This window comes from Lineus longissimus, chromosome 19, assembly GCF_910592395.1.
Source record: "Lineus longissimus chromosome 19, tnLinLong1.2, whole genome shotgun sequence".
Taxonomy (NCBI): Eukaryota; Metazoa; Nemertea; class Pilidiophora; order Heteronemertea; family Lineidae; genus Lineus; species Lineus longissimus.
In genome coordinates this window covers 12,194,857-12,210,798 of record NC_088326.1, presented here as the reverse complement: position 1 = coordinate 12,210,798, position 15,942 = coordinate 12,194,857, and the positions used below count along the sequence as shown (strand labels likewise).

The window sequence follows — 15,942 nt, the reverse complement described above, 5'->3', positions numbered from 1 at the left end:
CAACTGCACAAAATCAGGACAGTGCATTTGGTTTCAGATAAAGATTTCTCCAGCAAAGAGTCAAGCAAACAACACAATATCCAACAACAGTATTTTTGTATCAAATTGTTTATTTTTTACTAATTTGAACCTGCTTTACAATTTTGTACATTTTACAAGAACGAAATAATTACACAGTAATCACAAACATGATTCAACAAAAATGCCAAACGTTTTTCTAGGACACACTTTCAAAATATGCTCCTATCAGGCAGTGGAGTGACATACCATCTACAGTGAATCAGGTCACTAAAAATAAAACATTACTCCAACTGTCCTTTTAGGTCCGATCGATGTCCTGAATATCCCAATGATGGCCCGCATTCCTTACGCCTACACTAATATAGTGTAAAACCAATAAAGTTCTACATTGAGCTAAGGCCTAGCTCTTTTCAGTTTTACTGTTGAATTATATCTCTTTCCGAAACGGAAAAAACAGACTTCCTCAAAATACAGAAATGTCACATCGCCTCGTATCTCTCTCAATGAAAAGCCGCCAATCGTTTCACTTTCGCTAAGTCATGGAGTAATGTTCGTAACGACTTCTTCACCTGTGGCATGTCGCTGAGAGGATCTTGATGCGATGTCTTGCTAGCTTGGTCCAGCGCCTCAAGTGCTGGAAAATACATGTAGAGAAATATATAAAATCTCATTCTCCAAACAGATAGATAGAACGATATTCTCTCTGCCAACATTGACTTCCAGTAACTGGGGTTGGTGACTGTTCAGTTGCCGATGGGCGTTCCGAAAGAAGATAACGATGGATTTAAACTCTGAACACTTGAAGTATATTTCTAGAACATGACAGCCATTTTGTACAGTACCCTAATCTATGACGAGGTGGCAGCACCTCAAACTCTATGACCCATTTATTCAGATTACACTACAGTGACGTCTGTACATTCTCCAAGCAGATTGAGAGATATTCTCACATGTCATCACAGGCGAGTGAAAATACCAGAATTCATCAACCAAGTTATTTAATGACGAGCATCTCCCCCTGGTGAGAAGACCGAGAACTAATCTACAAACCTGCCACTTGCTCCTCAATAAAATCCAACCGGATGTCGATGTCATCCTGGACGCTCGAGATATGCGACAGCAGGTTCTGTTTGCAGTTTTCAAATGGATTGGTAACGATGGTAATGGCTGCATCACTGCTTGTTGACGACTCCTCCATATTGGACAGACTCTAGAATGAGGACCGACGATTATTGACAAAGTTTTCTTTGTTTTATGTTTTATTACGTTTAATCGTGAAAAATGGCTACCAAAAAGAAAATCTAAGCAAGATGACCCTGTGTGGTTGTCCGAACGCAAATATCTCTGTGTTTTCAGTGTGTCATACTGGTCGAATTCAGGTGAGCACCTGATGATAGCTCCAAGATTGATTTCTATGGAGCCCGGGTTAATGATATGGTATCCCCCCTTGGGTATCCCCAGAGATTTTGAGCAGGGTAACCAGGAGAAGCGCTGTAAGAACTCATCAGTATTACCACAACGGCACTTACTTTAGTAACTGGGGTCCAAACACTGCTGCCGGTCAACCGAATGCGACTTGGTACAGGTGACAGTTTATAGTCCTGACACTGCTTGGGGACGTACGAATGATCACTCAATGCCGCACTGCTCCGTCCAGACCCTGTCATGGCATCGTTGGTTGCAGTATCCTCCTCAGCGTCACCTGGTGGTGTATCTGTAAATCCCTCCCCGACTAGTTTGGGCGATGTCACGGATTCAATGTCATCACATAGAGGATTCGTAGCATTTTCTATGGATTCAGGACTGATTGCACCAGTCGCCAAAACGGATAAATCTTTCCCATCAGACTTTGAAATAGCATTATCGTCGGTCGTAGCTGCACTTACGTCTAATGGAATTAAATTTATCGTACAATCGTCTTTGTGAATTTCATCACTAGATGTCACTGTTGCTGCAAGGTTTGTTGACACAGCTGCAATATTGGTCGAGTCCATACATTCTTTGGGGACCAGGTTGACATTATTCGTTGCATCAGCGCAGGATTCCTCAGTATCCGTCGGTGCTGGTTTTGAATCTACAGGTAAACTGGCCAATTCTGGAGACGCGCATCGCGAACTCGAATCCATGATAATCGTAGCATTTGAACTTGCCGGCGACACACCATTCTCCAATTTAGAATCACCCATAGCCTCTCCCTCAACCTCCGTATCGGAGTTTTCAATTACTAATTTAAAGCTCTCCTCGTCCAGCTGCCTGTGATCACCATCTACAGTCTCCTCCTTCACATCCAACTCCCCGTGTATAATCTCCTGATTTGACAAATCCTCATATGGTGGAATAACGTTTTTCTCATCATACTCTTTCAAATCTAACGCCCCATGACTCGCACTCAGAAAACTCGCACTGGACTCCAAAGGGTCAACACTCACATTTGTTTCAACAGTTTGATTCGTTTCCATGGAAACTGCACTTATATTTTGACCGTAGACGATTTCTTCATCGGGTTTTAACTCATCATCGTCGTCGTCGTCGTCATCGTCTGGCTCCTGTTCCCAATTTTTGACCCAGATCTTCAAGTCTTCATGATCCTCGGTGCTAAATAAGAAAACAGATCATCATCATATCATATCATTACCAGCGTCGTAACCCTATTAGGTATTTGCCCGAGGTATGGAGTCCACTGTAGGCTGGTCTTCACTGGCTACCGTCAACCTATGTGGGATCTTTTACTTGCCCCGGGATAGACACTCAGATCCAGGGGACCACAGCCTTTTATCTCATCCGACAGACCCTCTACCTCATGACGTATTGTGAAGAGCCAGGAATTTTAGTTCCTTGAAAGCCACGCCAGTTCATCCAGACATACAATCCTGGGTTCTCCCCGGGATCGAACCCGGGCCGTATTGCCTGGTAGCCAGCAGTGTTAACCACAAGGCTACGAAGCTCATCTAAGATTTTTTTTTCATGAAAACAAGTTGAAGAGTGAAGTACGATAACTCTACTTACTTCAGAATCAAAATATTTTTCTTCGTCGCATTTATCAACAAACTGAGTCCATGGATATCACCGGCAAGACTGTGAGTGGTCTTCATCACCGGTGACCTCCGGCCCTTGTCATGTGTCGGCAGGAAGCTGAACCGCGGCAACGTGCCCTGTTTAAGCCACTCCTGGTCATAGATGAACCGTGCACTTTCCCGCACGCCCGGCGGATTTAAACAGACCCAGCAGACGTATTTTTGCGGGAGGGATTCTTCGGAGATGTTGATGCATGAAACATGCTGCCACGTCAGACAGACCTCACACTGCAAGTAGAAAATTCGACAGTTTTGATTGAAAAGCGTCGCGCAAACTGCATTAGTCTAGGCCAATTTGCCAGCATTGTGTCCCACTTAGCGTTTCCTAAACAACATTGCACCGACCCATACATATAACAACCTCATCTTTGCAAGCATGCTCATTCTCAGTTATGATAACAGCTAATTGCTCAATGAGAACCACCTTATCTTCGGAAACATGCTCATTCTCAGTCATGATAACAGCTAATTGCTCAATGAGAACAACCTTATCTTCGGAAACATGCTCATTCTCAGTCATGATAAAAGCTAATTGCTCAATGAGATCTTCATTTGCACAGAGGGACATCAGTCCTGTTTTTCATATCAATCATCAAAGGGCATCATTTCCTAACGCTCACCTGTATCATCAACCCGTTTTCCTCGTTGAAGCGACACATACAGTTGACCACCTCATCCTTGCTACCACGCTCATCCTCCGTCACATCCACTGATTCGGTCCCGATCGAATCCTGACGTTCCCTCTGCTCAAGTTTTTCCGCATCAGCAGCCGCTACAGAAAAGAATGAAAATTTAAAGAACAAACAAAGAATTTGCCTCTCTTCCTTGATCAGTGCATGTCGCAGAGGAGCCCCCAAACTTCACTGACATCACTGAATTTGGAACCCATAACACTTTTAGTTCAAACCCATCACCAGACTTTCTACATGCATTGTAGTACAATACACATAACAATGTACAGGAGCGTGCTTTACAAGTTTGAAATGAGGACATTGTTTTGTGTATTGTACTACATACATGCATTGTATGTAGAAAGTCTACATGCATTGTAGTAAAATACACAAAACAATGTACAGGAGCATGCATTACCAGTTTGACATGAGAACAGTTGGTAAAAACTTGCTGCAAAGTCAACATTTGATCAAATCTTTGAAGAAAATTTTGTAGACATGCATTGAACAGAGATAGAACCTCTTTAACACCATATAGCCTCCAATAATTCGTCATCTAATTTGTCAGGAAATATAACATTGATTCTAAGAAAATAATCAAATTCCATTTCCATGCGTTACCTTCTGCATGTTCCAGCAGCACTGCAGCCTCCCTATCCTCATCAATATCATCGATTTCCAGCTTCACTTCAGGTGGCGCTGGGGCCTCCAAAGTTTCACCGGCAGTGTCCGGAATGATGATACTGGGGGCAGAATGACCGCGGACCTTCTTAGCAGCACGGCTCCTGGCCACCTTTTCAAATCTCGGAGGAGGAGTCGCTTCAGTGGAGTCAGTGGAACCTATGGAATGAACGGGGAGATCAGTGGTTAGAGCACAAGGCTTAGACCAAGAGGTCATGGGTTTGACTCTCGGCTGGGTCAACGCTGTCTTATAATTGTGTCCTTGAGCAAGGAACTTAACCCTACTTGCTTCTCTCCACCCAGGAGCAAGTAGCTACCTAGCTGGCAGCGGTGGCAAACTACGAATGCTGGTCCTGATGCCCAGTGGCAGTTTGTACAAGAGCTTGAATCATGATTGAAAAATTTGTTACATAGTCATCAACGGTTTTTGCTTCGAACTTACACATGCTAACAGTTTGCTTCCTCCTTCTAGGTGGCGGCGGTGGTGGCGGCTTTCCGTCGTTCGAATGGTAATATTTAATATGGTAGACGAGGAGCTTCTCCTTGCGGAAACTTTTCCCACAATCGTCCCACGGACATTTGAACTCGTTATGGTCGGGGTCGATCTTGAATGCCTTAGCCGCAACTGAAAATAAACCAGATTACTCAGCTAGTGATTGTTGGCATCATCACCAACCTCAGATTTTTTCCGTCCCCAGGTTTGCTCTCAGAGAACAACAACACTCAAATGTACACAATGTTTTACAAGACCACTCATTTATGAAAATAGACGGAACTTTTTGCGACAATCATAAAGTTTATGTCAAATTGATTCATCTTTGTGAATCTCATGGTTTTGATCGTCTCAGAAGAAAGGGTGTTCGTCATAAGGGAAGAAATTCTGTATGAAAAAATGTCCACAGGATTTCTGTGCCAGTCGGTGTCGCGTAACATCAAAAACTGGTGTGATAGTGAAGACTGGTGTGCTACATTGGGTGATATGAATAAAGACTAGCAAATGCTTTTACTCCGGTTTTGTACAGGAAGGCCTAGTGTAAATGTACATGGAGATTTAGATAAAAGCATTTGCTAGTCTTATTCATATCACCCATTGTCTGCTTACTCTTTGTATTCACTGATCCGTCTGAAGAAACGGCCGAGTTGCTGTCGTCCTGCGCTTGTGCGGGCATCGACTGTGTTCTCTTCCGGCTCGGTCTCTCGGCTCGTTCCGCGGCGCCTAGAAAGAAGAAATGAAAGTAGCTTTAGGTTTATGACAAGGGACAGAACTTAACTGTAAAACGAAGAGTTTTGGGGGGTTTTTAATCTCAAATTGCCAAAAAAGTTATTTTTGGAAATGAAGTTCATAATCCGCAAAAATCAGATTTCAAATTTTTTTTCATAAATTTTCACACATCATGAAATTAAACATCACAAAACCTGTTTTCATTAGTACCTGAAGGATGGATTTGTGGATTCTCCTAATCCAAAATGATTTTCGCCGGTTCCCAGATTGTTTTGTCACGCAGGATATGCCCTGCCTAATCTTTACAACATCAATTTCATGCTACAGCTACCACATGTAGTGACTCTCACTGTTACTAAACCCAAGAATGTTTTGGTGGGACATTTTGATGAGACGCAAAAAGAACCAGAAACGAAAACAAAAGGATAATCAATTCTAATCACCTTCTCGTCTCACCCTGGCACCCTTAGAACCAACAGCTCTTGACCCCGTAGCAGACCGACCAACAGAGTCCCTGGACCTCCTCGATGCAACCCTGCCCAAGGGCTTATTAAGCGAATCTTTGGCTGGTGCAGGTTTTTGCCCAGCAGGGGAGAGGTCAGGCGTGTCCTCGGTTGCTGGCGATGTCCCCATCAGAGATGGATCCACGACGTCATCAGAATTTTTAGACCCCAGTGGCATCGACTCTTTACTTTCTTTTTTCTCAATGTCACCACCTTTTAGAAGATTTTCCAGCACTTTTTGCGGCTGTTGGTTTTCTGGTACCTCCGGTGATGTGACGGCATAAGGACCAGTTTCTAGGGAGTATAGAGAGACAAATTCAGGCCCACAGTGAGAAATATTATGCCAAGAGTCTGACACGTTTGTAGGGAAACCATCAAGACCTACGTGTGCTGTCCTTAATTTGCCCCAGAACTGCCCTCACTTGCAAAAATATGCCTCTGAAGTGCTTACTTTGATCTGATTTAAAAAGTTCAAATTCCTACACAAACCTGAGATGTGTCAGATTAAATATTTTCTGGGAGGAGAAAATGAAAAACCCCTAAAAGCTGAAATTTCACATCTTTGCGTTTAGTGATGTGTTTTTGCTAAATGTTGACCGCCCATGGGAAAACACACACATCAAGGAGAAGTCATAAACCTAACCTGCGGGCCGGTCTGGTTCCTCGACACGTGAGGCAGGAGCCAGGAGTTCTGTTCCTGATTCAGGTGTGTCAGGTACCGGCTCCGATTCTGGTGTGAACGGGGGCGACTGTGACTCGGGCACCAGGCCTAGCGATGGAGAAATTGGGAAATATTCATGAAGGGACTGAGATTTGACAATGCCCCAAGCAAACAGATTTTGGTTCCCAACTTGGGTTGTGTAGCTGCTTGAGTTGGCAGGGCAGGGCGTCACAAATATGTAAATATTTTATCCTTGGAACCTGAACTTGCAAAAAAAGGCTCTAAAATTGTTATTTTTTGTCCGATTGTCTGAGGCATAGGGCATTCCATTTATGCTGTCAAATTAGATGTAGATAAGGTCTTACCATCAGCTGGGCCTGTCACAGGTGGTTTGGAAGCCTCCTCTGCTAAATGCTTGGCTTGTCGCTCCGCCTCTATGGCCTGGAAGCAGACAACAGGCTATGTTATTGAGGAATGTGTTGGCGGGTTTCAAAGAACTCGAAACTTTTTTTCACACTTCAAAGAATAAAACATTGTCAGGTATGGCTATTGAGGTCGACCACATGGAAAAGATTGCAAAGATATTTTCCAACCAATAGAGCAGGCGAGAGTAGTTTGTGTCAGACAGAACGATAGAATTCATCAAAATCTTACAAAGTTTAAATCTAACTTCTCACAAGAAGGAACGAAGATGGTGAAGGAACGAAGATGGCAATGGTTGGGCCATGTGCTCCGAATGCCTGCAAACGCATTGCCAAGGAGAGCACTCACATGGACACCACAGGGGAGACGGAATAGAGGCTGACCAAGAGAGACCTGGCGGCGTTCCATGGCAAAGGAACTTCAAGAGAAGGGCCTAACGTGGGAGGCAGCCAGACAGCGAGCAGCCAACAGACTTGAGTGGAGGACCCTGGGGAACGCCCCATGTGCCACCTAGGGCACGAAGGGTCCTAAGGTAAGGTCTCACAAGAGCAATACACCATCAACAGGGGACCTGGTTTCTTCCAACATTTTACCAAGAATCAACAACAAAGACTTGTCTTAACTGCTTATTGATTTCACCCACCTTTCTCTTATCCATGAGTTTCTTCTTTATTTCCGCGACAGTCCTCGTCCCGCCCTTCTTTGCCTCGACCTTGAGCGGCGACCTTGTCGGTGACATCCCCTGTGACCTTACAGGTGACCTTCCCGGTGACCCTACGCGGCGTGGACTCCCTGGCACAGCTAAAACATGCCCGCCTGGCGATAAAGGCACGCCTGGTTTTGGCAAATCCGACAACTTCAGCACTTTGGGTGGACCCGGTGTCTTAGGTTTTGAATTCTGTCGGTTCAGTTTCTGTGGAGACTTGGGACTGGGTAGTTTTTTCTGAGTCTGTGCCACATCTGGGTCAAGTTTGAGCCGCTTTGCTTGGAATATCCCTCCGACTTTTATCTTCCGTTTTCGGGAGAATAGGCCACCGAGATCAGAAGGTTTTGGTTCACCTGAAATATACAACAAAATTACAAATTGAGTGAAAGAATAAGGAATATAGATAGCTTCAGTATTTTGGGTTCAATTTCAATTCTAAAATGCCTCCTTATCAGTGAATGATATTTACCATAACCCAGGAGGTCTTGGTTGAGTCACCAAGGCCCCCCTCACTCAGAACGAAGCTGATGTTTTTTCCCCTTGAAAAGATAATGGGAGACACCAAGGTATTAGAATTGCTCTCCAACAGTGACAATCACATCATGACAAAATACTGATACCTAAGTAACACTACAACAAAATGCCTACATTTTTGTCCCAAGTCCAATGCCAGGCCATCTAGGGAACCAATATATTCAACCCCTGGGTCTACCTCCCCTTTTGAGGCCTCATTTGGGAAAAGACCACTTTTAAGCCCATCTGAAACTAAGTGAAAAAGCCTTGAAAAAATCTTAAAACTCATACTGTTATAATTAGCCAACATTTATCACAAAATATTATTGATATTGGGCGAGTTTTCCTTTCAAACTGCCGCCTTACCCCCAAACAGAAAATCTAAGGAGGGGCCAGTGCTCGTTCGTACCCAGATTAAAAAATAATCCCCATGGGACTGCCGCCTTAATTTTGATCCCTGATTTTCCAGATCCTACCTCACCTTTCCTGTCCTGATTATCTCCGCTAGGTTTCCGTGCAGGGGGCTTGCTGTCGAGGGACCGACTCTGCCCCTTGTTACGTCGTGACAGCATCGGGTTACACGACTCTGCAGACTTCTCGGAATTTTTCCTTGGAACAGAACCACCTGCAGATTAAAGAGACGGAACATGAATAGGACCCGCTGTGGCCAAGTGTACAAGAATAACGCCTTCAAATATTACAAACGAATTCTTCATAAATTTCTGAAAGGTCTTTTTTACTTTAAAACGTGTGACCCGTCACAGCAAAACCAGGTGCATGTCGCTCCGAGCTTGACAGTTGAAGCGGACTGGTTATTCATTTCACCATTTTCAGCCTTTTGTGAAATATGAGCACATCAATTTCTTCCATTATCTCCTGGTGTCATTTAGGCTCATCTTCTGCACGACATGGGCCTGGTATTGCTGTGACGGATTACACATGACATCAAGCTATACCCTGTTCACTCCCAGAGCTCTTTGACCTGTCCCTCGACTTAGACTTGCTCTGTTCTTTCCCCTTGTCCCGCTCCTTTGACCTCGACCTTGGCAACGGTCCGTCCTCTTTCTTCTTCGGAGGCGGAACTGGGGGCGATAGAGCTACGGCTGGAAATGCAATGTTCTGAAATGGAATCGGCAAAGCTTGAGGTACAATTTCAGTGTTTTCCCAGGTTTTTGATATCAATGCGTCAGACCAGACCAGACCAGACCAGACCTTTATTTGATCGCCAGATAGCCAGACAGACGTTATCGAACTCGGTTTGGAATTTTTTCAGTATGGTTTAAAAAGAATCCCATCATCACATGTATACAGACACAACCATTCATTGGAAAGCTTCCACTGACCATTTTCACACGGTACCACTTTTGTAACTTTAATTATTTTGGGGAACATATTCTCAGCCCCCCCCCATCCCCTTTTCCCGTTCCTTGAATGGTTTGAACCTACCTGAACCTCCTCTTGCATGTGGGCCGGAAGTGGCTTCACATTGATCGGCTGGATAGTCTTCTTGAAGCCATCGTAGAAAACAACTTCGTACGAGCCGTTTTGATTCACGGAGACAACTTTAGCTGGGTACATACGACAATCTGTCCATTTTGCCAGAACTTTTTCCCCCAATTTGTGTACCTGGAATATAAAGTATTTTTTATAGATCATTTATTCAAGTACAGTCAAACCTCCACTATGGACACCTCTGTAAGCAAGACACCCTTTCTACTAAGGACACTAATTTTGGACCAAGTATAAGTAGATTATTTCCATTCAAATTGACCTCCAGCAAAAAAGTTCCCATTTTGCAGCACAATGTAGCCTGAACATTTACCAATTTAGTCACTGGCTTCCCCTCCTTGCGATCTGAATGTCTTGTCATCGGTCGAAGGCGGTCCGTCGTCATAGGAACCCACTCATCATAGCGTTGATTCCATCCCTCAAAATGTATCAGAATCGTCAAATCGTCCTCGTCCATTTCAACGATTTTGGCCGGGTACCACTTCTCGAGGAAGTCCATTGCCTCGACCCGTGCGTTCACTCTCCAAGATATTCCAGGACGAACCGGAAACCTTGACGATTTCAACGAAGACCCTGCCGAACTGACACTAGCAGACGACAAGTTACGCGTCCGTATCTTTCCCACCATGCTGCCGCATTCCCAGTCAGGCGAGTCTGGCAATGGCGGGAATTTCGGCGGTGTTGTCTTTTTGGAGTCGGGGGTATTTCCTGTGGACCCCTTCCTAGTGGAAGCAGACGGGGTCGGTTCCTTTTCTTCATCATCTTGGCGCGTCTTCATATCCTTTTTGATCGGCGGCAAATTTGACGCAGGCGAGTTTCCAGGCTTCGGAATGCCGTTACTGTATGACTTCACCTAGAAACAGCAAAAGATACAATATTAGAACAGTGACAGATAAAAATTCCAACAGAAAATCAGCGACACAATAACTGATTGAATGGGGAAGAAAGAGATGAAGTACATGTATTGTTCATTCAGGGGTGTGCACAGCAAAAAAAAGGAAAAATTTTCTGGTCTGGGATTTCGAAAACTTTAAGTTCTTCAGGGAGCCGGGGCAAAGATTTTTTCATTAAACCCCACAACCTAACTTGAAGGAAAATACTGCTCTCAAAATGTTGGAGCTAAAAATCTACCAGATGACCAGTGGGACTGAAATATACTCCTTGGGGTCTGAATCAGTGTCCAGGGTTCATTATAGGGTTTTCTCAAGGAAGGATGGTACCCTTGATATTCAAAACGATTTGCCAGTGTGCAACAAAAGGAAGGGTGGCCCTATAGAAACCCTTTTAAAAAGTCAGGGAAGGGTGGTAACCTTCCAAGTTAGGGTGAGAAGTCGCTATGGAATTTTCTCGCAATCTATCTACCGTTCTTAGCCTAATATTCTACACTAGTCACTGTTAGTTGAAAAAGGCCCTAATTTCTTCTACCCCTACATGATCTGGTAACCAACACAAAAAAGAACAGATCCACCTTGTTTCATTTGTTTATAGGAACTGATGAGGTTAACAGGGTCTGCCAGAGTAAGTAACCACTCTGAAGTTTAGGTTGGGGTACAGTTACGTAAAAAAATTCACACACAGACCGATAAGGCGATAACAAATGAAACAAGGTTTGAATCTGCAAGAAAAAAGAACAAAATACCATGACACCGGCCATGGCATAACCTACACACCTCTTCAAGGGGCCTGCCAGTGTTTCTCTGTATTGAATTGTCTTTACTGTGTCCATTTAATGCTTCAACAACTGGCCCGCCACTGGTCGGGTCAAACTTTTTCTCATCAGACATGGTAGGTTGGGGGAGAAAACTCTGTGAAAAGCACAAATCAGCTTTTAAATGTGCAACCAATTTTCAAAAAAGGGGTTAAAGAAAAATAACAAAACATCTTTTCTGTGAAACCCACTATAAATCGGAAAAAAATACATGTAACCATTTCACTTTTCAGCAGTACATTTTGTACAGGCATGTAGGCCTACAATACATTTTGTACACAACATGTGTACATTTTGTAAACACATCAAACCAAAACAACCATGTGTACAGCCGTTTCATCAAAGTACACTCATCAAGACTATCAGCATTAATATCTTTGATATTTTATCCACCAGAAAAACGCTAAGATATTACATTCAGGCAAGGCAATGATGGTAAAATCTGATGAAATTTGTTGCGCTACCTCTCAGAAATTTTCAGAAGAAGCCATGTTGAATTTTCTGCGCAACCCAATTACGCATGCGGAAGTAAAGCAAATGTGAATCACTGCCCATAATTGGACATTTCTCTACCTGACTAATTCACTGTATTCTCCTCATTTGCTCACCCGATCTTCAAAATGCAGGTACGTATGTGTAGGTTGTGAACCAGAGATTCGATTAATTGAAAGAGTTTTAATATTTTTGGTAGTAAATTGCTCAAAAATGTGTTTGGGCTGTGGCCCAGTAAAACAGCTTAGTCAACAACACAGAGAGAGTACTGAGAGAGAGTGAGACAGGTTAGGTACTGCAGGTAGGCCTAGTACAGCATGATAGTACCCGCATTCACATAGGCCTACACATACTGATTTCTACACTACAGTCTCTACAGATTCCAGTATACTGTAAACCCACAAGTACAAGTCAAAGTGTGTGTGCAGAAGGAGTTTATAATCCCAGATCACAGCCCCAAAAAGGTCATCAGTTGAAGAAATAGGAGTCGAAGTTGACGTTAAGGTCCTGAGGTTCAAGCACATACACATTGTACAAACCAGAATAGAGAAGAATCCTGATAAAAGAGGTCAAATTCCATGGAGAGAACCAATTTGGGACCAAAAGTTAACTAGAGTCCTTAATAGAGAGGGTGTCCTTATTAGAGAGGGTGTCCTTATTAGAGAGGGTGTCCTTATTAGAGAGGTGTGTGCTTAGGAAGGTTCCACTGTACAAACACTAACAGTCAAGTACAAACTAGTCACACCGATTTTGTTGCAGGATCCAAATGAAGACACCGAATGGAATGACATCCTCCGAGCCAAAGGGATCATCCCGCCAAAGGAGCTCGACATCACCGAGGATGAGATTCAGGGAATGATCGACAGTGCCATCAAGCAAAAGACAGAAGGTGAGTATGACAAAAAGTTGAGTGGAAGTCAAAGTGAACAACGCGAACTTTTGTGGAAGTCGAAAAGTAATGTTGTTGACTAGATTTTGTCTCTTCAGTTAGATTCCCTCATCCTGACATCCACCTGGCTGGCTCTGTTTACTGGCTTTTGGGAAGTTCAGAGAGGTTGGGAAATAGATAGAGTGCATAGACAGTATTGGTGTTTCTAGACCAGTAAAACTGAAATTATACTTGTCCGAACTTTTCCTTGAATGGACAGGAGGAGGCGCATTTCAACCTCAAGGGGAAACAAATCCTTACCATGACTCAAGGACTTTTTATCTCCCTCCCCCTGAAACACACACTAGAATGAAGGAAACTCCCTCTAGCGTGATTTAAATCAGAAATCATACTCGTACAATGGAAGAAAAATATACCAATGACCACCCAAATTGAGAATTTCTCTATCTCATCCTATCTGTTGTCTTTTTCCAGGTAAACAGATGGATGACATGGACTTGGATGAACTCGATGAAATAGAAGACGACATTGATGAGGATGAACTTAGAATAATGGAGGAAATTAAGTAAGGAATGTTTACACTTTTGATATATTGTTACGCCATTGTGATCAGGGTCAGTGGTATGTGCAGGTGTACAGGAGCTGTATGGGCAAAATATCTTAATCCCGTGGACCAACCAACCTCAACAACCTTGTCCACAGACTGTGATATTGTCTTTCTTTGCAGACTGATTTTGAGCCAATTTAATATGCAACGGTTATCTTATTGCATTTCAGGAGAAAAAGGATAGCTGAGATTAAAGCAGCGCAACGGAAAGCGGTTTTTGGAAGCGTTTTAGAAATCACAAAGGCCGATTATGTGAAGGAAGTTAATAATGCTGGGAAGGATATCTGGGTTATACTACATATTTACAAAAACTCGTAAGTATAAGAAACATTTGGCCTTCGTGTTGTTTTCAAGTAATAGAGGTGTCCTGATTAGAGAGGTCAAAGGGGATGGTCACTTAATATGTTCATAAGTGGTTTAATGCTGACTGTTCTATTTGGTGTTCATCCCCAATTGCGCCACGGAAAATTATAAGAAAATCCAAATGACAAAATGCAATGACATTATGATCCAAATCAGTAATATAAACCTTGTACCATACACCATTCCAACAGTAAAAACAACCTATTTTGAACCAAAATGAGTGTCCTCAAAAGAGAGGATGTCCTTATTAGAGAGGTGTCCGCTGAGAGAGGTTCCTCTGTATTAGTTTTCAATCCTTCATTTCAGAATACCCCTTTGTAAACTCATGAACCAACACCTATCCAACCTGGCTCGGAAGTTCCCCGAAACGAAATTCATAATCAGCGAAGCTCATCTCTGCATAGAAAATTACCCAGACAAGCATGTCCCAACAATATTTATCTACAATAACGGCGATCTGAAGAAGCAGATGGTAGGGGCAGTTAATTTTGGCGGGATGAATCTGAAACAAGATGGTAAGATTTTATTTTAAGGATCAGTTGCCCAAATGACTAAGAATCATATCTGGAGCAGCATCCTACTCCCAAAAAATCCTACATGTGGGGGAGTGATTCTCCTAATTGCTTAAAAAACTTTTAAAAACTGTGATGAGCTCCGGCCTGATAAGCCATTTGAGAGCTTGGGCAATGGGCAAGAACCATTGAGTAAGTTAAGTTTTAGGATTGAGGGAAGCACTTAGTAAGAAGCTCTTTGTGGAAAAGTGTTATATGAGTGTCTTCTAATAGCAGAAGTAATTACCATTGTTTTTAAATTTCTTATGTTTTACACCAATGTTTTACTAATGTAAAGTGCTCTAGTTTTTTTTTAAAAATATTTTCCTTTATTACCATTGTTTTAAATTTCTTATGTTTTACACCAGTGTTTTACCAATGTAAAGTGCCTTAGAGCTCGTTTTACCTGTATAGGGCACTATAAAATATGGTAATTTAATTTTAATTTAATCTAAGTAAAGACAAAGAAATAGCGAACAGTTCATCCTATGACTTTAAGGGAACTCGGATAACGTTTTATCGTATTTCAGATTTGGAATGGATCTTATCAAAAACTGATGCTATTGCCACAACGTTGACCGAACCACCAAGGAAGGAAGTGGTCGACGTCATGGATTCCGCCATTAGGAACAGCGCTGTAAATAATACCAATAGTGACGATGACGACGATTGGTAGATGACTAGAACAAAAACAAAAAGGGAAATAACAAACAAACTTTTTAAAAGATATTGAAAAAGTAATTTGATTTTGGGCTTTGCAATAATTGCTGAGGGTGTATTCATCTGTTTTTACCAAAATACAGCATTCGGTCGAAATCACGCTGACAAAAATGTTGAGAAGAGAGGTCTATATGTATGAGATGGAATCCATCATGATAGTACTTGTACACTTGTATTTATATTATTCATTTGACAGAATATAGCGTTTCTTTTATACATTGAAAATTAGTTTGTTTTGTGTATTTTGTTGTTGGGGAAAGTAGACTCTGTGTTTGGTTAGTTGTGCCATTTGTCCCTGAACTCGACCTTTTAAAACTGAATTGATGAATGGCACAGTGAGAAGATGGAACCTCAGCTGATTTGGACAGCTCACTGGCACAGGACAATCTTGCAAGGCATTGTCGCTGGACTGGAGGCGGGAAGCCTGGAAGAGAGAGGAAATCAGGAGTGTGGCAACATGGTGAGTTATGAAGGGGGGGGGGGCACATACAGAAGAGATATACTACTGTCTCATCGGCTGGAATCTGTCCTGGCTGAATCAGTCCTGGCTGCTCCACCGTGTTGCCATAATGATGAGAAAGATGAGACTGTCACAGCCAGACCAAATTTGTCCTGGCTGCTCCACCGT

General features: G+C 42.8%; 2 protein-coding genes across 5 annotated transcripts; one reads left to right on the top strand and one right to left on the bottom strand.

The window, feature by feature from the left end:
* Positions 1–92: 92 nt before the first annotated feature.
* Positions 93–12,195, bottom strand: LOC135503023 (PHD finger protein 20-like protein 1). Of its 4 annotated transcripts, XM_064796279.1 has the most exons (19): positions 12,157–12,194; positions 11,655–11,789; positions 10,298–10,837; positions 9,922–10,101; positions 9,432–9,594; positions 8,957–9,100; positions 8,611–8,727; positions 7,900–8,315; positions 7,199–7,274; positions 6,816–6,941; positions 6,113–6,466; positions 5,550–5,663; positions 4,890–5,072; positions 4,388–4,606; positions 3,716–3,867; positions 3,028–3,323; positions 1,551–2,616; positions 1,072–1,231; positions 93–655 (listed from the first exon to the last, which is right to left on the bottom strand). In XM_064796279.1, exons 2-19 carry the CDS (start codon positions 11,766–11,768, stop codon positions 522–524), a joined length of 4,554 nt encoding a protein of 1,517 aa, XP_064652349.1. In that variant the 5' UTR covers positions 11,769–11,789; positions 12,157–12,194; the 3' UTR covers positions 93–521. The 4 variants fall into 4 exon arrangements, with proteins under 4 accessions (XP_064652349.1, XP_064652352.1, XP_064652351.1 ...); XM_064796282.1 differs by lacking the exon at positions 11,655–11,789 and having other exon boundaries at positions 12,157–12,195; XM_064796281.1 differs by lacking the exon at positions 6,816–6,941.
* Positions 12,196–12,230: 35 nt separating this feature from the next.
* LOC135502770 (phosducin-like protein 3) lies at positions 12,231–15,539 on the top strand. Its single transcript, XM_064795862.1, has 6 exons — positions 12,231–12,318; positions 12,944–13,073; positions 13,548–13,638; positions 13,851–13,994; positions 14,350–14,558; positions 15,125–15,539. Exons 1-6 carry the CDS (start codon positions 12,313–12,315, stop codon positions 15,268–15,270), a joined length of 726 nt encoding a protein of 241 aa, XP_064651932.1. The 5' UTR covers positions 12,231–12,312; the 3' UTR covers positions 15,271–15,539.
* The last annotated feature ends 403 nt before the right edge of the window (positions 15,540–15,942 follow it).

What these genes read in the sequence shown, in the direction of transcription:
- LOC135503023 (XM_064796279.1), bottom strand. Translation starts at nt 11,768, where the DNA reads ATGTCTGATGAGAAAAAGTTTGACCCGACCAGTGGCGGGCCAGTTGTT. An exon ending in ACATGCAAGAGGAGGTTCAG is followed by an intron (nt 9,595 to 9,921) that starts GTAGGTTCAAAC and finishes ATTCCATTTCAG; the next exon opens with AACATTGCATTTCCAGCCGT. An exon ending in AACTCATGGATAAGAGAAAG is followed by an intron (nt 7,275 to 7,899) that starts GTGGGTGAAATC and finishes GTCTGCTTCCAG; the next exon opens with GCCATAGAGGCGGAGCGACA.
- LOC135502770 (XM_064795862.1), top strand. An exon ending in CATCAAGCAAAAGACAGAAG is followed by an intron (nt 13,074 to 13,547) that starts GTGAGTATGACA and finishes GTCTTTTTCCAG; the next exon opens with GTAAACAGATGGATGACATG. An exon ending in CTACATATTTACAAAAACTC is followed by an intron (nt 13,995 to 14,349) that starts GTAAGTATAAGA and finishes CCTTCATTTCAG; the next exon opens with AATACCCCTTTGTAAACTCA.